Source organism: Toxorhynchites rutilus, chromosome 3 (assembly GCF_029784135.1).
Source record: "Toxorhynchites rutilus septentrionalis strain SRP chromosome 3, ASM2978413v1, whole genome shotgun sequence".
Taxonomy (NCBI): Eukaryota; Metazoa; Arthropoda; class Insecta; order Diptera; family Culicidae; genus Toxorhynchites; species Toxorhynchites rutilus.
Window position 1 is genome coordinate 130,826,382 of NC_073746.1, and position 24,260 is coordinate 130,850,641.

The window sequence follows — 24,260 nt, forward strand, 5'->3', positions numbered from 1 at the left end:
TATCATAAGCAATGGCATCAAATACGATATCGACCATTGACCCATATGTTTATGGTACCTCATTCTGTAACTGGGTTGAGCGGTTAGAATTTTATTTTCAAGTCAGTAAGACTCCAGTGGAAGACAAAAAAGCTCAACTCATTTACCATAGTGGTCAACAAGTCTTCGATGAGCTTAAACTACTGTACCCTGGTGTGGATTTGAACCGACTTACATATGAAGAAATAGTGACGAAGCTGAAATCGAGATATGATAAAGCTGAGTCAAGTTCTATGCAGCATTTCAGATTCCACAGCATAGTACAGCAGCCAAATGAAAGTTTAGAGGACTTTATTCTGGCTGTGAAATTGTTGGCCCAGGAATGTCGGTTTGGTGAATTCAAAGAAATGGCCTTATGTGATCGGTATACTATGGGAGTGTTCGATAAAAATCTTCAGAGACGATTGCTAGAAGAGGAAAATATCACGGCTACTTCAGCGGAAAAGATTATGTACACATGGGAATTAGCAGCTAGTAGATCAAAATTAATTAGTGAAACCAATCATCTGGGTCAAGTGGCTACTATTCGTGGTCCGATAAAAAACCGTTTGGGCTTCATAAAATCTCGGACGAACAGCACATTATGAACAGAAGGAATAAAACATCTTATAATAGAAGAAGTAGGAACGGATACGATCGTGGAAACGATAGTTTTGTGTCGGATGAATGGCGAAAATATAAGAATGACAAAGGAAGCGGTATGGTCTGCGATTTTTGTGGCAAATATGGTCACATAAAAAAGAGATGTTTTAAATTGAAAAATTTGAACCGGGATGCTATTAATTTTGTGGATAATGTCGGTGTTAACGACGGGCCAGATTCTGACAAGAAATTATCTGAATTACTCAATCGCATGAGGGCTAACAAAGATAGCGACGACAGTAACAGTGATTCAGGTGATTATTATTGTATGTTAGTTTCGTCCTTAAATAAAATTAGCGAGCCATGTTACATAATGATATCGATCGAGGGTAATTCTGTGAAGATGGAAGTCGATTGCGGTTCATCGGTCACAGTAATGAGCAAAAGCTTTTATGTTAGGCTATTGAACAAGCCGCTTATTCATTGTAGCCAAAAGTTGGTAGTTATTAATGGTTCAAAATTGGCCATTGAGGGTATGGTCAAGGTACATGTAAAATTTAGATGGGTTGAAAAGTTTTTAAAATTGATTGTGATAGATTGTGAAAATGATTTCATTCCTCTTATAGGCAGAAAATGGTTACATGTGTTTTACTCGGACTGGAGAAGTTATTTTTCTGAACCAGAAAACGTTAATAACGTGAGTTTACAGACCAGTGTGGAGACAGTTATTTCTGATATAAAACAAAAATTTTCTAATTTATTCACTAAAGATTTTACCACGCCAATTATTGGTTATGAAGCGGAATTAATATTGCGAGAAAACACGCCCATTTTCAAACGTGCTTATGGTGTACCTTACCGTTTGAGAGACAGAGTAATTGCTCATTTAGATAAACTCGAAAAAGAAAATGTCATTACTCCTATTAAAACCAGTGAGTGGGCGTCTCCGGTTGTTGTAGTAATAAAAAAAAATAATGAAATTAGATTAGTTATTGATTGCAAGGTGTCAATAAATAAATTGACCCTTTCAAATAGCTATCCCTTACCTGTGGCGCAGGATTTATTTGCTAATCTTGCAGGTTGCAAGCTATTTTGTTCTTTAGACCTTGAGGGTGCATATACTCAACTTTCCTTATCCGAAAAGTCGAGGGAAATTGTTGTAATCAATACAATTAAAGGATTATTCACGTATAACCGGTTACCTCAAGGGGCGTCATCAAGTGCGGCTATTTTCCAGCAGGTAATGGAGCAAGTTTTGGGGCAGATAGATGGAGTCTTCTGCTATCTGGATGATGTACTCATTGCTGGTAAGGATTTTGACGAATGTCGAAGACGGTTATATACAGTTCTGGATAAGTTAGTGAAAGCTAATATCAAGATAAACTGGAACAAGTGTCAATTTTTTGTGTCCACCTTACCATACTTAGGTCATGTTCTCACTGAAAAAGGTCTACTTCCATGTCCTGACAAGTTATCTACAATTCAGGGGGCCAAGGTACCGAAGAATACTACAGAATTGAAATCATTTTCAATTATTACAGTCGCTTCATTCCAAATTTATCATCTAAACTATATCACTTGTACAATTTATTGAAGAAAAATGTATTATTTTTATGGAATGAAAATTGTGATAAGGCTTTTAGCGAAAGTAAATCGGAGCTTCTGAAGGCAAATTTGTTAGAGTACTATGATCCAAAGAAACCGATTGTGATTGTGTCGGATGCGTCCAGTTACGGATTGGGAGGCGTTATATCCCATGATATAGATGGAATAGAGAGACCAATAGCATTCACTTCATTTTCTCTGAATATAGCTCAAAGATCATACCCAATACTACACTTGGAGGCGTTAGCCTTAGTGTGCACAATAAAAAAATTTCATAAGTATCTATTTGGTCAAACATTTTTAGTATATACAGATCATAAACCTTTAGTAGGTATTTTTGGTAAACTAGGAAAAAAATCTGTACTAGTGACACGTCTTCAAAGGTTTGTTTTGGAACTATCCATTTATGACTTTGAAATAAGATACAGGCCATCATCAAAAATGGGGAACGCGGATTTTTGTTCGCGATTTCCTTTGGATCAACAGGTACCAGAAAAGTTTGATCCTGTGTTGATAAATAACATAAATTTTGGTCATGATTTCCCAATCGATTGTATGACAATAGCTAAGGAAACATCAAAGGATGTTTTTCTGCAGAAGGTTATTGCCTTCTTGCAAAAGGGTTGGCCTGAGAAAATAGAGAAACAGTTTAAAAATGTATTCTCCAATCAGCATGATTTGGAAATAGTAGACAACTGTTTACTATATCAAGATAGAGTGATAATTCCTCTATCAATGCATAATCACATTTTAAAACTTCTACATGCTAATCATGCAGGGATCGTCAAAATGAAGCAATTGGCACGTCGTTCCATATATTGGTATGGGGTTAATGCAGACATAGAACGCTATGTTGCATCATGTGATATATGTAAAAAAATGGCGATAGTTCCACAAACAAAAATCTCTTCTTCATGGATACCTACTACGAGACCTTTTAGCAGGATACATGCAGATTTTTTTTCTTTTTTGAAAGGCGAAGTTTCCTGTTAATTGTTGACAGTTTTTCTAAATGGATTGAGGTGATGTGGATGCAACATGGCACGGACACCAAGAAAGTTTTGAAGAAGTTTGTTGAATTGTTTGCAAGATTTGGTTTACCAGACGTGATAGTTAAAGATGGTGGCCCTCCATTTAACTCTTTTAGTTTTGTGAGTTTTTTAGAAAAACAGGGTATCAAGGTGATGAAAAGTCCACCTTATAATCCATCTAGCAATGGGCAAGCTGAGAGATCAGTCCGGATTGTGAAAGAAGTATTGAAAAAGTTTTTATTAGAACCTGAAGTGAAGAAACTTGACCTGGAGGACCAGATTAATTTATTTTTAATTACATATAGAAATACTTGCTTGACAGGGGATGATCGCTTTCCGTCAGAGATGATACTCTCATTTAAACCCAAAATGATTCTTGACTTAGTGAACCCAAAGAGGCACTACAGAAATTATTTAGATCAATCACCGGGAATAATTGGTAACTCTGCGAAAAGTGTAAATATCCAATTCAATCAGGAAGATCCATTGGATAAATTGAAAATTGGGGATGATCTGTGGTATAAACATCACAACCTAAAAAAGTTACTAAAAAAAGTTACTAAAAAAGATGTCTTCTAATGTTTTCCAGATCATCCTTGGAGACATAAAGGTGACAGCTCACAGACAGCAACTAAGAGCGGATAAAATGATTGCTAGGCGAGTTGTTGTCAATCAAAAAACTAGAAACCGAAAACGAGCGAGGTCTCCGGCTGATGATGAAAAAGAAGATGATGAAGAAAACGATTCCTTCCGAGGATTTCCGGCCAAGGAGAAATTTGTGGCTGAATCAAATGTTGAAAATTCACAGACTACCGATCGTACTATAGCCTTGAGGCGTTCGGAGAGAATAAAATTGAAACCACTAAAAAAATATGTGAAATTTTAGAGGAATTATTATTTCCTTCGAATATTTAATCAGATTTTAGAATATAGTTGAAATCGAAACAACTCAAGAAAAGTCTTGTGATATTGGAAAATGACTATTTCAGAATATTATAGGGAATTGAATTGTATAAAAAGCATTGTGCATAGTGTAAGTCTGTAAATATTACTTTGAATTATAAGCAGATAACTAAAGGGGTGAAAACTGTCGTGTACCAGTAAAGACTGAGTAAATGTTGAATACCCCTGACATGAAAACTACTATACTGTAAGTGTATATCGAATGAGAGTGAATAAAAGAAGCCAGTATTAATTAGTGAACTGAGTACGTGAGGTGTCACTCTAAAAGTTGTGTTACTTTTATTTATCGCATAAAGAAACATAAAAGCTCCCTGTCGGCGGATGAACTCGGGGTCATATTCGGAGATGGAGGAAAGTCCCGCAAAATATTCTCCGAGTGTGTTCGAGGTATCTACCGGATCGTTAAGGGTTACACCGTTCACTCGAAGGATGGGGCTGTGTGGTTTCCTCTTTCCATTCAGCGCGTTGACTCTACGCCAGAGATCCGCAGAGGACTGGTTCTCGTTGATAGATTCCAGAAAACCAGTCCAACTTTCAAGTTTCGCCTTCCGGATTAACCGCCGTACCCTGATGTGTTGCGCTCGATATCTGTTCATGGCAGCTTCCTTCATTGGGTCTCCGAGTGGTAATCGTTTAGCCGCACGAAGAAACTTCCTCCGCTTCCTGACTTCCCCTTTGATTTCCTCGGACCACCAATGCAGCGCTTTTTTGCCCGGAGTGGCTTTCGTTCTCGGGATAGAGGCTTCGGCGGCCTCCATGATGATTTTGTTTAAAGTGGCGATGGTGGTCGGGTTGTCCCTAGACAGCAAGAAGTCGGAGGTTGTTCGAAAGGCTACCCAGTCAGCTTTTTCGAAGATCCATCTGGGTCTGCGAGTCGTTAGCGGTGGCGGGCCGTTGAAGCTAATGGTTATTGGGTGGTGGTCACTGCCATGAAGATCGTCGGCTTTGTTCCACCCTAGTCTACCCACCAAGTTGAGACTGGCTGCTGAGATATCAATGGCTGTGGTGCTTGTGCCTCTACGAAAGGTGTCCGTGCCGTCGTTTAAGATCGTGAGCTCCTGCTCCTCCAAGAGGTCGGCGATGATATTTCCCCTGACGTCTGATGATTGCATTCCCCAATTGCGGTGATGAGCATCCTAGGAGTCGTCCTCCAAACCTTCTAACGCCTCAAGCAGCTTCCGTCGTAGTTCCGGGATTGTGCCACACGGCAGGTATATGCAGATGATGGTTATCGGAATCGGGGCCTCGATTCGGACTGCTATTATTGGCAGGTCGGTGGAAATTTGTTTCCACAGATGGGGAATGTTTTTTTGGACGCCTAATGCAACGTAGTGTTGCAAGACGGAGCCCCGCTTGGTGTGCCAGTGGAATTTACCCCCCAGGATTTTCTGGATGTTTGTTGGGGAAATTCGATTCACCTCTTGGAGTGCGATGATAGACGGGCACAGCTCTCGGTCAAGGATCTCCAGTTCACCTAAGTTGTTGTACAGCCCATTGATATTCCATTGAAGAGCGAGGTTGGTGGACGTGTTGGTGGGCAAATCTCGCTGCTGCGGGTGGGTGGTGTGGCGGAGAATCGGAGGTGTAGTGGTACTGGCTGCGACGATTCCCGGTGGAACTCCACCGACGATAAGAGGCTGGGTGGCCCTGCCACTCGGAGGCAGCCGAGGGAATGTGGTAAGGTTCGTTGAGGAGTTGGAACTCCCGGCCATAGCTTGTGTGAAATCTCCTCGGCTGCGTCTCCATGCATCGTAGATGTCAGCGTTAGACCGTGCTACAGTTGGCAAAGGCGGGGCAGGCCTGGTATGTACTTCCAGAGGAGTGGTTGTGGTGGCCGGAGTGGCCTTAGCGGCAAGACGAGCGGATCTTTGGCGGATTGGGGCATCAACTGTGGACGGTGTTGTGTCGGCAGCTTCAAGGGCCGCAGTGACAACGATGAGCGCTGTTGTTGAACGAGGCAGCGGGGTACGACAGCTGGGAGTAGGAGTCTCGGCCAGCGTTCGCTCACTTGACCCGAGGGCGGGAAAGAACGATTCGGCGTCACTATAATCCTCTATACTGCTTTGCGGCTCGGTGGCAGAAACCTCAATGATGTCGATACAGGGCAGCGGGAGTCGAACAGTGTTGATAGAAGGAACTTCAGCGAGATCAATCGGGGAACGAGTGTTTCCACCCTTGTGCGTCCCGAGATCTGATGCAGTTCCCACGCTGTCCTTCGGGGAACAGACGTTACCGTCCTTGTGCGTCCCGATTTCAGGTACAAGTCCCACGTGGTTCGTCGGGGAACAGGTGTTGCCACCCTTGTGCGTCCCGAGAGTTGGATCGTGGGATACTGCTTCTCTCTGGTGCCGAGGGTAGTCCGCCGGTATCGGTGGGGGTATATCGTCCGTACTGCTGGAGCCCTGTATACCTGGGGCACTGTTGCTTCGAGGTGTAGTGGTACTGGCTGCGACGCTTCCCAGAGGAACTCCACCGAGAATAGCGGGTTGAGTTTCCTTGCCTCTCAGAGGCAGCCGAAGAAATGTGGTGAGGTTCGTTGGAGAGTTTGAACTCCCGGCCGTAGCTTGCGTGGAATCTTCTCGACTGCGTCTCCGAGCGTCGTACGTGTCGGTTTTAAACTGTGCTACGACTGGCATAGGTGAAGCTTGCATGGCGTGGACTTCCAGTGGAGTGTTTGTGGCCGCGGGAGTGGCTCTGGCGGCGAGACGAGCGGATCTTCGGTTGGTTGGGGCATCAACTGTGGACGGTGTTGTGTCGGCAGCTTGAAAGACAGCAGTGTCAACAATGGGCGCTGTTGTCGAACGAGGCAGCGGTGTACGACAGCTGGGAGTAGGAGTCTCAACCAGCGTTCGCTCACTTGACCCGACGGCGGGAAGGAACGATTCGGTGTCACTGTAATCCTCTATACTGCTTTGCGACTCGGTGGCGGATACCTCTGAAAACTATCGATGAAAATGTCGTGATTTTTCGAGATATTTGATTTGTTTGTTGCACATCTTCAGATAATTTTTTTGTTTTGGTTTGCGTTCCTGATAAACTTTTCAGAAACGCTTAAATATATGCAATTTGCAACACATGAAGTTCGAGCAAGAACTCTAGTCGGTAAGATTATCTCGATTTACAAAATATGAAATTTGGCTCGGTGTGATAGTGATAGGGATTGTATCGACTCCTCGATTCGATTCACATAATAGGGCCCAATGTTTCCTTTTCTCCTCTTCACCTGCTTTATTAGCCCCACAATCCCAAGATGATAAGGTAATAGTTTGGAACATGTAACTCACTTGTGGCATTTGTCGTGATTCTTCCTGGACGTCACCGTATATTAGTTAAGGTCGACATTGTGAACGACCTGTATCTATCACCAGAGACTGCGATATGAAATGAATTGATATGATGGCTGATGCGTCTGGCCAAGATGCGACTATCTGAAAGCCATTTCCACGTAAGTAATATTGATATCTAGTATCCGGTATGTCCCTGGTACTGGCAGCACCTTAGACAGGATCACGGAATGTCAAAATAAGGATCTTCAATCCGGATTCAACAACCGGAATCATCAGTCCAAATTTTCAGTTCAATGCAATTACCGTGCACGATCTATGAAATGCCAAAATCACAAGGGCAAACGAATATGAAACTCAGATATCATTAAATATCGTTTTTATTTGAAAATATCACACTCATTAATACTATTATTCTTCGTTTTAACAACATACAGCTGATCATCAATATACATTTTGCTCACATACATTGTATCAAGAAATTATCGGAGGTTATAATTATTTACTGTTTGAATGCAGTAAGTGCGACGATATAACAAAAAAGTGAAATCATTTCTGTTCACTTTACACATTTAAATCTAAGTCATTCCTAACTTCGTAGGCTCTACGAACTTGTACAAGCTCACAAGTTCCTCTTCAATATTGCATAGTTACAGTATGCATGCCTAGAACGAATGAAATCATTTTTACTAAGTTCAGTCAGTGTGTAGCATATGGAATCGCAGGAACAATCTACCTATCCTTCATCAGACAGTGAAAAGCACATCTGTCGGTGATCCTTGGATTTAAGAACTACTATAACAAGTAAACTAAGAGCACTTAGAATGATAATAATGGCCAGGTTATGACTATATAAAAACATACATATTATTTTGCATGTGGAATATTTGATAACATTGTTTTGGTACACATTCCATTCGAGCCGTGTAGTTGAAAACATTAGAAAATTGAAACCGAATAATTTTGTCATTTTGTCAAACGTGAAACATCGATTGTCCGCTTACTGTGACAAAACTACCTTTGATTCAGGTGACAGGGACCACACAGCTGCGGCCGAACAGAGTGCCTTGTCTGGTAAGTTCTTGGATTGATACCAGAGCACAACATTAAGCACTATAGACCACGTCCGGAGAGGTGTGATGATGAAAGCCAACGTTCCGTAGGCATTCCAGAAGAACACCGCAAGGAGCAACTCTGCCATCATGATCAGAACGAAGGGAAGATTTAGCCAGGTGACTGCCAGGAAGCCAAGCTTCTTTTCGGCATTCGCGGAACCACGGAGAAACCTAGTAGGAACAGTTAGAGAACCTTACATCGTATCATTCGAAAGAATAAAAGAAATATACTTTACCTCTTTTCCGCGTTATTAGCGTAAATAATCATTAGCGGGAACTGACAGAGCATCAGTTGGAAAAATCCATAGAAGTACGTCAATGTGCCAGGTAGGAACGTTCCGTTAACGAAGATACCCCACACGAAAACAATTCCCACATAACCGTCAATGATCTCGCCAAAGGACCATGGACCACAGGTGAGATACAAACAGTAGCCAATTATTGGAAACATCAACCGATCAACGGTGGATAGTATCCACATCTTTCGAATCCAACCGCGACAACAATGGCCACGAATACGAGGACGGGTAACTGTGCCAGCTGCAAATGATAAAATAAAAAGTATTTTCTTATAACTATTGCGGACTTGATGATGATGATTGATGGTCCCGCCCCTACAGAGGTTTGAGCAAGACGAGTTATCAAAGAGATAAATTATTTATTTTTTCTCAACATTAAAATCAGTTTAGCAAACACAAAAAAACGCACTGATTTTATTTACAGATATAAATTCAAAAAATTGCAATGTCAAAAGACAAGCCAATACTCAGTCAGGTCCACCACAGAGCCGATACGGTCCCGACGAGGCCCTTGCAGCCAAGTGGTCCACCAGAGCACAAGTCCAACCGCCAGTCTTGTTTTGGATTGACTATGAATTCAGAGAAATCGAGAAAATTCACTTTACGAAAAATTCCTGGACCGGCATTTAAAAAAACTTTTAATTTCATATCCTTTATATCTGTGTCACGCGCGCGATGCTCAAACTTTTGTAGACTACTTTTATTTTTTTTAACTAATACAACTAATAGGTGTACCGGTAAGTTTCATCGGTTTTACAACAGACATTCGTTGGAAAGCTACTGTCATTACGCGTCTTTTTCAGTATATGTCAAAATGTTAAAGCGTAAACAACATAGTTTTTTGCCACTTCGAATATATACAATTTCGTACCAACGAGAGTGTTTCTTCGGGGAGTGTTATTTCATTATTTGAATATGAGCTGCAGAAAGTCATCGCATTTTGGTGGAAGTTTATGGTGACCACGCTCCAACTGAGCGTTGATGCTAAATATCTTAAAATTTTATGACACGTCGAGATTTACAGTTATCTAAAAAAAATGTCAAAAAACGATTTTTCAGGCGGTTGCGACCAAGTGCCAAAAAAAACATTTTTTTGACAAAAAAAATGTTTTTTGACAAATTCGACATAACTGTAAATCTCGACGAGTAACGCGATTTTAATACATTTGGCATCAAATTTTTTTTTTGATGATCTCGATTTTCGGGGATTTTCCATTTTTCAAAAAAAACTAAAATTTTAACGTTTGTGACACCAGTAAAGGAAGTCCGAATGAGCTAATATTTTGCATAGGGTATGTTATCGTGCAAATCAACATTTCGTAGCAAGTTCCGAATGAAAAATCGAGATAACTATTTTTATTGACATACTTTTCGTTTCGTTCTCCGCAAAAAAAAATCCCAGAGTGCCGATTTTGGACAAAAACAAATTCGAGATGACACTAGATCTCGACGTTTCATGTAATTTTAAGACATTTGGCATTACAATTTTTTTTCGAGAACCTCGATTTCCTTCACTCCACCCTTGGATGATTTTTTGATTTTCAAGAAACTTTGACCGCTTTGCGCCAAAGCCTTTGGTCCGATTGAGCTGATATTTTGCATAGTGTTTTTTCGAAGTGGTGAACATTTTTCATGGGAACTCTTTTTGAAATTCGAGATGACCATTTTCATTGGCACCCTAATGTACATGTTATAAGATTAGATGAATAAAGTGCGATTCACATACAACATCCACGTCACGTTCACGTTCCGTCCCGTCACGTTGCGTCAATTATTCTTCCAAGCAGTTCTTATGCAAACATTCACATACACCGGCAACGGGAACTTCGACTTGCCGTTGCTGGTGTATGTGAATGCTTCAATAGGAATTCCATGGAAGAATATTTGACACAACGTGACGTGACGGAACGTGAACGTGACGGAACGTGAACGTGACGTGGATGTTGTATGTGAATCGCACTTAAAAATGAATTTAATGTCAAAAAATGCCATCAGTTTTATTACATTTGATTTGAAATAAAAACCTCTAAAATACTCATTCAACATTTTTATTATTATTATTTATTGTTTTATTTTGAATTGGCTTTCTGCACTGAAACAAGCAATAAACTTAATTTCAATAAAATATTGAAAAAGTTTTTGTCAGCAAAACTCTTTTGCCTTAGATATGCACTAGTTGCTATGTATGGAAGAGTTATAGGGCACATATTTATCTACCATGCATCTACCATTTCATCAAAATCGGAGATGACCATTTTGAGAAAATTGACTTTTAGTTTTTGAAATCGATTTTTTTTTCAGTACAAGATTTCAAAAAATATTTTTTCAGCATTTTTTTTCTGAAAATTCAATTATTTTCCTAAAACTCTTTCATAGATCACTTTTTGTAGAACCTATCATTTTCGAGTAAATTTTTTTTTAATAATAGTCAAAAATGTTTGGCCCTTTCCATTTGTAAGTCTAGATAAATTGTCGGAAAACTAAGTATGTCAAGTTGCTTAATTCGATAAAGTCTACACTGCCCATGATTGCATGGGAGACGTGATCGACAACACCATTAGTGTTGGGAAAACGCATTTTTGTTGTTTTTTAGCCTACAAGCATAACCATGTAAATTTTCGATGAAATGATCTGTCCAGTTGAAGGATATTATCGACAAAAAGAGGACCTAGGTGATTTTGCGGATTATAACATATTTTTTCCATCTGGAAAATGCTTGCGTCTTGTATAGCTTGTTGTATATTGTTTATGCGGACAATCAATCGTTTCAATGAACCGCATGGCAAGACGTAATCACCATGTTGCTCTGTTTGTAGAGTTAGTATTTACAATTCCGATAATAGTCAAAACGTCTTCGTCGGTAGTTTCAGTCGTTATCGGATAAAATCAAAATGGTTTGGAAGAAATTTTGTGAAATGTCTGGAAAAGGTGCTCTTGATTTGTTGCGAGTCTATGATAGTACTTTTCTCCTGAAGAATATTTTGGGATATGATAAGAACAACAGGTTCGTGTTTTTTCAATTAACTGAATTTGTAAAGGCAATCTGCAATGGTGGAAATTTTAGCAACATGATTTACCGATATCACGATCAATCGCATAAAGATGGTGGAGTGACTTACATCAACGGTATAAGTAAATACTGACTATGTGGAATAATTTCTATGTCGAATCCGAGGAGTTATAATACTAAGAACCAATATTATTTTAATTTTACTACTGATCTGATTGTTTCATTATCTACTTGAAGATTCAAATGCAGAAATTTAGGTAATTATAACATTAAAAAACACAATTGCTTCTCTTTGTTCATCGTGTACAGAAAATAGTAATTATATGAGCAGCGTTTCAATGGTTTCTTATATTCATCTATTAGGAAACACTAAGTTATAAGACACTATCGTGACAGACATGTTTGGACTCTACAAATAATGTGATTCAAATGTAGATTTAGCTTATAGCACATAATACTGACAATTGTTGATTTTCGAACGATGTATGAAAGCTGTATGAAACAACGTCTGTTATGCGGACAAACAGTGATTTTTCGGAAAGGTTTTTTCAAAATTGCTCAAATGTTTTCGAACAAAAAATGTTTGTTTGCATGTTGAGCAAACGTATTACATTGTGTAGAATGCGAAACAGCGAAAAGGTCGATTTTGTTCATTTTGTCGTTTACGTCATGGGTAACATGGGTAGTACACGCCCGGAAAGTTTCATTCAATTTTGAGCGGGTTATGCCAACATCTGGTCGAGTTGGCACGAAATCCGTCATAAACGAACCGCCACGGCTGCTATACAAGAAAAACAGCACGCCGGGGCCAGCTGAAAAAGACAAAATTAAACGAGAATCGGTTGTTGTGGACAATCGTTCTCCAACTTATCCTGATTTCTCAACACAAAGGGCACGCGAACGAAGACTTCTTTCGCTGCACAGGGCAGTATTTCACACTAAATATTAATAAGCTATCATAGCACAAAACACAATACTATGTTCACCATGATAGCAAATCATATTAATCCATATGTGGTTTTATCATTCTTTTACTTGTAGTAGACCCAATCTTTGTCAATATGTTGTTGCTTTTTAATCGAACCTCTTACATTACAACTACTTACTTCTGACCAGCGTATGCCAAATACGAAAAACGCACAGCGGCACCAGACACAAAATGAGCGCCACGCTGAAGAACACCTGGAAGATTTTATTGGTATCGTACATCAGGACGAAGCGAGCCAGTGTGCTGAACTTTTTCCTCGAACCATCCAAGGTGAACTCCTGTTCCACCACGCGATATCTACCATCGTCATCACGCACAAAAGCGGATAGTTTGTGAACTCCCCGTGCGTAGCTCTGCGGCTTCCATGGAACCACGAATAGCTCCCTACTGACGGCGACACAATCCACCCATTCATCTTGATCGATTTTGACCTGGCATTCGGTAATCTTCGCCGGGGAAAACACTAACATCCTAATGTGCGTGGATTCCAGTTGGGCCCTCGGATTTTCCTTACCAGGTATGTTGAAAAGCGCATTCTTCGGATTTGTCACCAACACAACAGGCCACTGATTGTGTTGCAGATCAACGAACGAAAACTGACCGTGATCGAACGCTGCCAACCGATACATTCGGTTCTTCATCCAGTCTCCCAGCTCAAGCTCGAGGAAACCTTCATTCTGCAGGGTGTACATTTGCGGCACGGCTCCTCCCAGTTTGTGAAAATGCCCGCAAAGATACGCATACCCCTCTTGGTACTTGCTTATCAAATTTCGGATACCGCTGGTTCCCAAACCTGGCGTCAAAATACAGGAAGTCGGATAATGTCCAAACCATATAGTATAGTTAGTATCCAGGGCTCTAGATCTCTCCGCTAGATTGATTATGTGCTGCGTTTCGTTTTTGGAAAGCATTCCGACGAAATTGAAAGGCCTCTTCGGACCCGGGTCCAAACAAGCATCGACAGCGATGAAACTGTACTGTTCACCGTCCTTCGTGACCTGATGCAAGTACGATCGAGGATGATCCTTCCCCTGGGCGGAGTAATACGTGAATAGGTCCAGTTTGGTTTGCAGCGCGGGTACATTGAAGTTATCGTGATTGCCTCGGATATCCAACCAGGCGGTTTTGTTGAGTACATTCGTATCTCGCAGCACATCCCTGTACCATCGCCATTCCTGTTCATGCTGCTGGGAGCCAAGGAAATTAGACGTTTTCGCATCCGTCAAGTCACCGGAGGCGAGCACTACCGCGGGTCGTATGATGTCCACCGTCCGGTTACAGAAATCAAACAAATGTGGAATACGAGTCGGATCGGTGTACAAGCTGATGTGTATGTCTGAAATCTGCGAATATAGTAAGAAGTTTAAATTATTAAAACAGTTGAAAATATGGTCGGTGTTGTTAGGTCAGAGGGGACCAAGTCGCAAAATTGAAAATTTCGAGTTATTGATTACATTTGGTTAAGCATTATGTAAGCTACATACCACATTTATCAGATTTGGAAGATCACGCATACAGCAGAAATAACGGATCGAAATTGTTATGATTGATCAACGAAAATCCCTCATAGTATGCAGTCAGAGCGGACCATGTACCATTTACCATCAGTTCACATGAACTTCTTACCCAGTTCAGAACGAACTGTGTACGAAGACCGCTGGCTGAACTGTGTATACAGTTCAGTTCAGAACGAACTGAACGGTGGACGACGAACTGTGTATGCAGTTCAGAACGAACTGTTTACGATGACCGCTGGCGGAACTGTGTATACAGTTCAGAACGAACTGACCGCTGGCTGAACTGTGCGTACAGTTCAGAACGAACTGTGTATGGTGATCGGTGTATAAGAGGAAGGCGAGCGAACGAGTGATAGACGAATGCTGCTGCAAGGTAAATAGTCCTCAAATTAACGAATGGATAGCCCCAAACAACGATAGCCCCATGAAATAACAAAAATAACGATAGCCCCATGAAATAACAAAAATAAGATGTCGATATTGTCGTTTTCATAATAAAACGCAATATTTCAGGATACGATGGTTCATAAATTGGATTGTTCGATAATTTATCAAAAAAAGTTTTAATTTCATATTTTCAAGTTGAGGGTAAATATTTCAGTAAGATATGCATTCACAAGAAAAAACCTGGCGAAAGCGAAACGATTCAAACAGTATTTTTCAACAGTAAATAATAATTTGTGTCGCTGATATGAAATGTTTTTATATTATATCATATTGTGATTGATAATTTCGAGAAAGTCTTTCGCGTTTTAGTACAGTTTTACTATAGCAGTTATTGCAAAACATTGTAGAAAAGCAGTGCAACGCTAGTTTGTGCTGAAAATAATAAATCACGGCTCAAAATTAATCAAAATTTCAAAATCATAGTTTGATTTTCTATTCTGCTAAGATATTTTAAACAAAATTCGGACACAGAGTTATTGCTAACAAACAGCATTTTATGAATGAAAAGAACAGTCCTACATAACATTTCACACTTTTTTATACATATCCCTCTAATGTACGAAAGAGTGAGTGAACTGCTCAAAAGAACTAGTTCACTTAAGTGAATGGTTGGTCACTGAACGGTTCATTAAAATGAACTGTTTTGCCCATCTCTAAAATGTACTATTTCAGAGATCGATTTAGGTTGTAGCGATGGCAATGAATTCAAATTTGACGATTCTATTGACGGATACTGCCTAAGATAATTGGAAATGGGAAGATTTTGCTAACATGTTTGCTGTGCAATCATATTCGTGTCAACAGCTGATGGCAGAGACTATTATGCTGAACGCAAACAAATGTTTATGCATTTTCAAACTCACAATCCTTCTCGCTCTAATTTTCATAGCAGAATGGCACACTTTGACTCACAACTGTTAATTGATTGAGAAATATTTCGAAATTGTTCAGTCATAGTGAACCAACTCTTGAAAAATGCTTCATTTGGTTCAGTCAGAATGGACCATGTACGTATAGGCAGCCAAATATCTGCATTTTTTGGCATGATACTTGATGTTTTTTTTTACAACTATCATACGTCAAAGTATTGCCAGAGAGTAGCTAACATTTCTGAGAATAATATTGAACGAAAAAATTAAATGTTTTGAAAATTGCAGAGCATTAAACATTATGTTCGTTTTTCTCGAAATCATAAAATTGTCAAATGGTCCGGTCTGACTTAACACCGACCATATATAACAGTCAGTTAATATACAGTTCTAGCTGACCCAGCAAACTTCGTCCCGCCCAAAAATTATTTTTCGTTATCACATTCACGTGTTCTTACTAAGCGCACGTTCATGGGTCCAATCGCAGAACTTTTCATTGATTAATCTTTTAATCTACCCTTAAAAATGACATTTTACTATAAAATTCCTAGTACTTCTACCAGAACTTGTCATGATAATATCAGATTATTTTCGGACACAATTTTCGTTCAAGATTTTCAAATCATATATAAATAACATGTTTTTCTGTGACATGGAATAAATGTTTGATACAGAAAATATGATAGAATAAAGACAGACCTCATACCTAAAACAACTCCTTTCTCGAGTTTTGCTCTTATCAACACATTCGGCGATCCATTTTCATTTATATATAGGTATAGATAGACGAAGATATAGCAGTCCGTTTTATCACATTAAAATCCATTTCGACTTTCGAACAAAGATCAATTTCGTTACCGCAAACACCAAGTGGACTAACAACACTTGTCAATATGTAATTGTAGAACACATGCGAATTGAATTTATAGAATTTTCCCATTTTGCTTCAGAGTTTTCCGAAAATTATCTATTGTCATGCTTATTCCAACCAACCAATGTTTGGTTGAAATATGTGTATTATCTCGTATCCAAAAACGCTCAAATCCCAAATTTGGCTCCATTTGTTTGATTAGTTCTTGTGTTATGCAAAAGTGTGTGTTTCATTTGTATGGTAGCCACCCTCCTTAGAAAGACGGAAAGGGTGTCGAACCCCCATAGAAACGTTTATCGATCCCCAAAACCTCTATATGCCAAGTTTGATTCCATTTGCTCGAATAGTTCTCGAGTTATTCAGTTCCCCTCCCCTTTAGAGAGGGGGAAGGATTGTCAAAACACCATAGGAACAATTATTGTCCCCTAAATACTCCACATGCCAATTTTTTCCATTTGCTTGATTAGTTCTTGAGTTATGCAAAAATTTATGCTTCGTTTGTATGGCAAGATGTGCATTGAAGTACTAAAACCTGCGATGAAAATTAGCATTAATCGAATGGAGTGCATCAACAGTTTACCTAGTTCTCGACACTTGAGAAATTATCAATGTCAGAGAATGAGTAAAAAGAAAATTTCCCATTTATTGTTTGAACTTGAGTTTGTTCTCGAGTGAGAAAAAAGAAAAAAGAAAAGAAGGAAAGAAGAAAAGAAGTTCGGAAATCACGATGATCCAATGCGTGCGAGTTGATTGATGATTTGGACGATATCCTTCAAGACATCCTCGAATCCTACATTCATAGGAAAATGGCAGGTCGATTCCTCGGTAACTTCGAAATCCTTCTCTCATTTACTCAAAGGACTGTTTTCACGTTTTTGGTTCTGTTCTGCTCACACTCGAATAAATCCGTGCAAGTAAAGCCGGATTTAAACCGGACTTAAGGCTGATTTAGACGATGCCAGTCAGCGCTCTAGTTGAAGTATCCAGTGAACAGAGAACAGACACTCTGTTCAAGTTATTTGTACCAGTATCGAACAAGTTATTGGCCTCTAACTGGAACAGAGTTACTGGATACTTCAACTAGAGCGCTGGCTGGCATCGTCTAAATCAGCCTTTAGACGTTGTGATTTACTCGGTTGCGAGTAAACGTCAATCGATCCAAAGAATTACGAACGCACCCATACCACGAAATTTGACATTTGATTTGTATGCATGGGGCTACTCCGAGATGGAACGCCACGGGCTACTCCACTGTGACGCCACGAATTTTGTTTATGTGTGTTACTTTTCTTATAATAGTCCACTACATAGGAAAAGTATTGTTATTGAAAGTAAAAATAATTAGATGAAATGAACGAACTAGTTTTTTTTTTCTTTAAACAATGGTAGCGTTCAAAATCATAAGGGCCCAACTGACATTTTAGCAGAAACAGAAATTTGAGTATATTGAGGTGTTCTAAACTTAATTTCATTTCATTTTTACTTCTCGTTACGGCGACCAAAAACGTAAATGAAAGTCAGATCGTTTGTTCCTTTGACGAAAAACATTTGACAGTGCATGGGGAAAAAGATTGCAGGTCTCTTTTCGTGTAAAATGCACTTGAGAAACAAATTTGATTGTCTCCATATGACCTAGATTGAGACGAAAAGCTTTCAGTTTGCGTCCTAGTTTTAGACGAATGAATGGTTTAGCACCCTAATTGTGAAAAAAGTAATTACAATTGGTGACAAAAGATAAACTTCCATGAAGTTGCTCTAATATCCAAACATAGTAGACATTACAATACTAATCCTGATATAAGAAGAAATCAAAGAAGTGAAATGAAACATTTTAGTTCGTGACATGTTCTGTTTGTTTTTTTAAATGATAAATGTAACGCGAAAAATAATTTTAGGTAATATGCAATTATTTTCTGTATATCCTCGTCCCTCTTCCTGATAGCGATGAACAGCCTGTTCCGGGTTATACCGAAGGGAGTATGCGTATTCACGTATACGGACATCATTTTGGTAGTGGTGGGGAACACGCACAGGGCACCACGCATCAAGATCCAGGCAGCTACCAATGCTATCGGTAAATGGGCTGTCGAACGAGGTTTTCGACTTTCGGCGCAAAAGAGTGGTTACATGGTGGTATGCAGTCACAAACACCAAGGTTGCAATTCGGGAGTCAAAATCTACAACGACCGCATTCCCCGCCGTAGAACGTTGAGAATCCTGGGAGTGGTGGTCGATTGCAACCTGAACTTCCAGCACCATTTCGACGAGGTGAAGAAAAGCTGTGCCACCCGGTTAAACCTCTTAAAAACCATCTCCAAACCTCACCGGAGTAACAACCGAACGATCCGTTTACGGGTGGCCAAAGCCATCATCAATAGCCGCCTCACCTACGGTCTCGAAGTGACATGCCTGGCCAAAGATAAACTCCTAAAAACTCTATCACCGATTTACAACAATGCACTACGGATTATCTCTGGTCTGCTACCATCAACACCAGCAGCCTCGGTATGCGCCGAAATAGGAGAACCTCCGTTTGACATTTTTGTGGACGCGGCGATAGTTTCCAGAACTGCGAGCTTTCTCGCTAAAACCAGCGGAGGTAAGGAGACACACCTGACTGTTTTAACGAACGAAATCTTGCAGCAGGTGACACACTCAAACCTCCCATCGATAGCTAAACAGCTTTGGTTTGGGACTAACGACTGGAGGTTGCCGGTGGTCCAAGTGGATGATACAATCAGGAACAACTTTCGAGCTGGGGCAAGCTCTGTGGGTCTGGAGCAAACCTTTGTCGAACTTGTCTCAAGAAAATATCACAATTATGAAATTCGCTACACGGACGGTTCCAAAGGGATGCAAGGAGTTGGTTTCGGGGTAAGCGGTCATAATAACTCTCTTATTTCCAGCAAGAAGCTCGTCGACATTTGCCAGGTTTTCTCGGCCGAAGCTGCCGGAATATTTGAAGCTGCCACTATACCGTCAAGCAAATCGATCCTGATAGTTACCGACTCGGCTAGCGTCATCGATGCCGTTGGCGCGGCTATAACTAGGCACCCATGTATACAAGCTATCAGGAGGTATCTGCTGCCGGATACAGTCCTCATGTGGGTCCCCGGACATAGTGGCATAGCCGGCAATGAAGCGGCCGACCGTTTTGCTGGAATCGGTCACCTTGGACAACTTTTGAGGCGCAAAGTACCGCTAGACGACATCAGATTATGGATCGCCAACACATTCAAAACTTTTTGGGCGGAAAAATGGTCCGTTGAAGCGACGTTGTTCCTCCGGAGAATCAAAAGATCCATCACCAGATTCGAAGACGTCAAAACGATGAGAGAGCAACGAATCTTATCCAGGTTAAGAACCGGCCACTGCAACATGTCACACAACTTCAACAGAGGACCCTTTCATCCCCTTTGTGACTTGTGCGAGGTTCGCAATTCAGTCGAACACATCCTCTGTATTTGCCCAAAGTATGAGAACCTCCGGAACTCACACGGGATCAGCGGGAGCATTCGAGATGTGCTTGGCGACGACCCTTCACAACTGCTGCACTGCTCTGTTTTTTGAAAGATGCCGATCTATACTTTAAAATTTGAACAAAAAATTTGTGATTAAATCGAATATCCTTGTTCCTTCCCCTTCGCGATAAGGGGAACAAGAACAGTCGGCATCTTCGAGTGGCGCGGATTCCCCATCTGTGGCCTGGGGCCATGACAAGCGGACATCCTCGTCAAACCAGGGGAAAAAAGCTCAAATGCGTAGAAATTCTCGTGACGAAATCTGTTGTGTTTTATTGTTTTATTGTTAATTGCTTGTCCGTATGTGCATGTAAAATGGATAGTAAGCGCACTTTGCGGCATGGTTTCGGCCGTTTTTACTGAGACGAACCAGCCCAGGAGGCTGAAAGTCTCAAAAATAAAGAAAAAAAAATGTATATCCTCGTTCAACGTTGACACATTCAATTTTGTTGCATTTGAGTAACTGACTGTTATGCCTGATATGTGAACTTCGTACACTGAGAGAAAAAAATAGTAAATATAACGAATTTTTTGGATAATACTACCAATCTCTAGTCATTTTCGACCGTACTAATAAACACATATGTCAAGCAGAACCATGATTCGGAAGCCCAATATCGGCTACATTTTCTCGCCGAAAATGCACGTATCAGAATTATATCCTTATTATACCTCCGTATTGCCTTATGGGAACAATGAAAATGGTTAATACGCGCTTTCCTCACCAATTTTCAGATATGACAATATCCAAGCTTACTAATGTTATCGAGTAAAATATACTAAACTCTGGTAGGGATGCGAGTTTGTTGACAATATGTACAAAAAATTTGTACATTCTACTAATTTTGCATTACCAAACGTATTTAGTAGTTTTCGACCGAGGATTTTTCTAAGGGTATCTTCCTGGCTACTAATACAATCAAAGTTTAACACAACCAAAACCCGTGAATCTTCCCACCTTCTATTCTTCATCTCGGGGCTACTCGCAGCCGGGCTACTTCAAAGTTTTTTTGTTTTTAATCGAGCGAGTAGCTCCGTACAAATCAAATGTAAAATTTTGTGGTATGGGTGCATTCGTAATTCTTGATTATGGTTTGTCCGGTTTTAGAAATCACTATTCATGAATGAAAAAAATAGAATTTTCAAGTAGATAGATGTTGCATTTAACATTGCTTGAGTCTACTGTCATCATATTGATCCATTCATAATTCAAGCTTTCTTCAGAATATTTCCTTTGCTTGAGCATCTGAAAGGTGAACATCACTCAACACAGACAAACTTTATTTTTACTTCGCGCGAAGGACAACAAAACAAAACACTGCAGCGCGCCAAGCGGAGGTGGATAAACCATGGTCCTAATTTCTCTATGAATGAAATCGCTAAAATAAACCTTACAAAATGAGCAATTCGAGCGCCTCATGGTATTATTAGCAACTAGAGTCTTCAGGTTTTCAACAAACCCAAACTCGTTATGATTACATGTGGTTGTCATGAAGAAAAATCGACTTGCATTTACCAATTGCGCGAAAACACCAAAAATCGAATAAACCATCATAATTTACCTTACTACACGTTATGTAAGCGGGTTTTTTCTGTTGCAGTTGTTTACTGCGGCGATCCATTCCGGTCACGGAATTAATCGTATTATGTTAATTTTTTTTGTCTTTATTTAAGAGACTTTCAGCCGTAGGCTGGTTCGTCTCTGTAAATTATGTTTATTAAGCGTTATTTCGAATCCACTTTCAACACTTCTTGAGCATTTTAATTTTATCGTCCATCAAGGCTGCATCTTTCTGGGCGGCAGCCAGCAGCTCAATTTTGTTAGCCTCAAGTTTCTTCGCTTCAAATTTCGATGAAAACGTCCTCCATCTTGATACATCAAAAAGAGTAAGCAGTTGCATCTCTTGCGACGTTTTAATGCGCCAGAACACATACAGTAACATTTTAGAGCGCCAAAAAAACACTGAGCAAAAATATCCCGACCTTTTCCCGCAATTTTCCCGATGGATTTTGGTTCCCGACTTTTTCCCACATTTCCCGCTTTTCCCGAATGCGTATCTGATATATAGAACAAGGACATGTAAAATAAAAAAGGAAAATTCGAGAGGTACGCGTATGTATGTTTTGCAGTGAAAAGATTTTACAGATCTCAATTTTACAGATCTGAACAATAACATACAAATTCTCTTGAAATATATACGTTATTTTTACCAACCAAAATATCCTGTAGAAATAAATTGTATGACAGAACAACGTTTACCGGGTCAGCTAGTTGTTTCTAAAAACCGTTCCATCTGCGGAATAACAAAATTATACTGTTGTTGTTATTGATGTTACCAACACATCAACACTTTAAAATTCGTCCACAAATATTGCTGTAATAAATAAAAACCTAAATTCTTTACCTCTACCAACATTTTAGTCTTTTTCGTTCTCAATCAACTCGAAGAATCTATTCGGCGAGCTGCCAAATGTTTTAATTTTTATCCCTTCCTGACAGATGAAACTGCTCGTTAAAAGTGATACAGATAATCGAGCTTTATTTCATAAATCGCGTGTATTTGTCCTTCAAAGAATGTTTTTAATGGGTTTGGGATCTGTTAGAGCTTTTTGTAAGTAGTCTACTATAGAACACTCTACAGAAAGATTAAAAAATTACACGTATTTTATAACGAGTTTTGAATACATACTCGATTTATGAAGAAGTAACACCAGTGGCGTCGACTGGGGGGTGCGAAGGGGGCGGACCGCCCCCGGATGCACAATTTTAAGGGTGCAGAATGAACCGAATTTATATAAATAAATTGGATAAATATGATTTCTATAATATAATAAATATGGGGGTGGAGGTGCAAATCAACTTTTCCGCCCCGGGTGCAAAAGATTCACCCATCGCTACTGAGTAACACATTTCCATTTTCCACTGAATTGCAAATTATTATAAATTCCATATAAACAGACAGTTTTGCTACTTTTCTAGTAATAAAAAATACCTGGTCTAGCAATACCTTTATAGCAAGCCAGGGTAATTGTCTATGTGCTATGCCTCAAGACAATTATATAGAATTAAGAGTACAATGGAACCCCGATTATCCGCGATGCGGATTTCGATAATCGGGGTTCTACTGTAGGTACTGTTATCATCACAACAAAGCAACTTCGTTATTCACCCAACCAAACGAGAAGAAATGCAGTTACGCATGTTGCAAGAGCACGACAAATTGCACCGTTATCATACCCTCATTACTCACCTGTAGAAACCACAACACATGACGGGGACTATCGTCAAGCTTCAGTGCTTCACTCAGCTGTTCCTGCGAGTCGACATTCCAACGCTGCCGCCCGACGTTGAAGGCCGTATCCAGCCGTTTGCTCAATACGTTATCAATTCCAACGAGGTTTGCGACATTCGCTACAAACACCGAAAATATTACGATAAACGCAATCAATCCGATTGCGGCAGTTGTGAAGCGCATCTCTCTCGTATCTGTAAGGTGGGAGAACAAATTAATTAAAGCTTCATCATAATTTTATTTGTGTTCGCACAAATTTTTGCTCGCAACACAATTGCGCGGTTTTGAATTTCGGGGCTATATCTCAAACGTAAACAAATTCCGCAAACGTCCTATGCAAGAATCTGTTTATCTTCAAATGTTTGCTTACTCATGATTATTCACTGTCGTCACAACAATTCTAATAATGACTACAACTTTTTGAAACACATATTTGATTTACCGATATCGTGATGGGTCAATCAAAGCATCGCCTTACATAAGTATGTTCATCCAAAAACTTCACTCTCCCTCAACTATAAGCCTGCCTCAGCAAAAACAATGACTGTTTCTGTGTGTTATTTCCCACAAACCAAACCGTTGTTTTCTTTTTCAAGTGGCGATGCAAAAATTTATTGGCGAAAGACGAAAGCAAAACACATCCACCTCGAACCACAGTCAAAACAAGAGCAAACAAATCGAATGTTTGTTCGAAATGTTTGATAGTAACGAGGGATGCAACAATAGGTGACTGTTACTCTGAGTGGCATTACAAAGATGGCATTCAGCGATGTCAAATTTTCTGATTTTATCGTTCAATCTTCATAGACTACACTGAGAGAAATAA

General features: G+C 39.9%; 1 protein-coding gene across 4 annotated transcripts; it reads right to left on the reverse strand.

Annotated features, from left to right (window-relative positions):
* Nucleotides 1–7,882: 7,882 nt before the first annotated feature.
* On the reverse strand, nucleotides 7,883–24,144 carry LOC129778960 (transmembrane protein 62-like). Of its 4 annotated transcripts, none has more exons than XM_055786158.1 (5): nucleotides 23,913–24,144; nucleotides 23,393–23,628; nucleotides 13,035–14,259; nucleotides 8,856–9,159; nucleotides 7,883–8,790 (listed from the first exon to the last, which is right to left on the reverse strand). In XM_055786158.1, the coding sequence occupies exons 2-5, from the start codon at nucleotides 23,615–23,617 to the stop codon at nucleotides 8,505–8,507; spliced, it is 2,040 nt and encodes a 679-aa protein (XP_055642133.1). In that variant the 5' UTR covers nucleotides 23,618–23,628; nucleotides 23,913–24,144; the 3' UTR covers nucleotides 7,883–8,504. The 4 variants fall into 4 exon arrangements, with proteins under 4 accessions (XP_055642133.1, XP_055642130.1, XP_055642132.1 ...); XM_055786155.1 differs by having other exon boundaries at nucleotides 23,805–24,144; XM_055786157.1 differs by having other exon boundaries at nucleotides 23,688–24,144.
* Nucleotides 24,145–24,260: the final 116 nt, after the last annotated feature.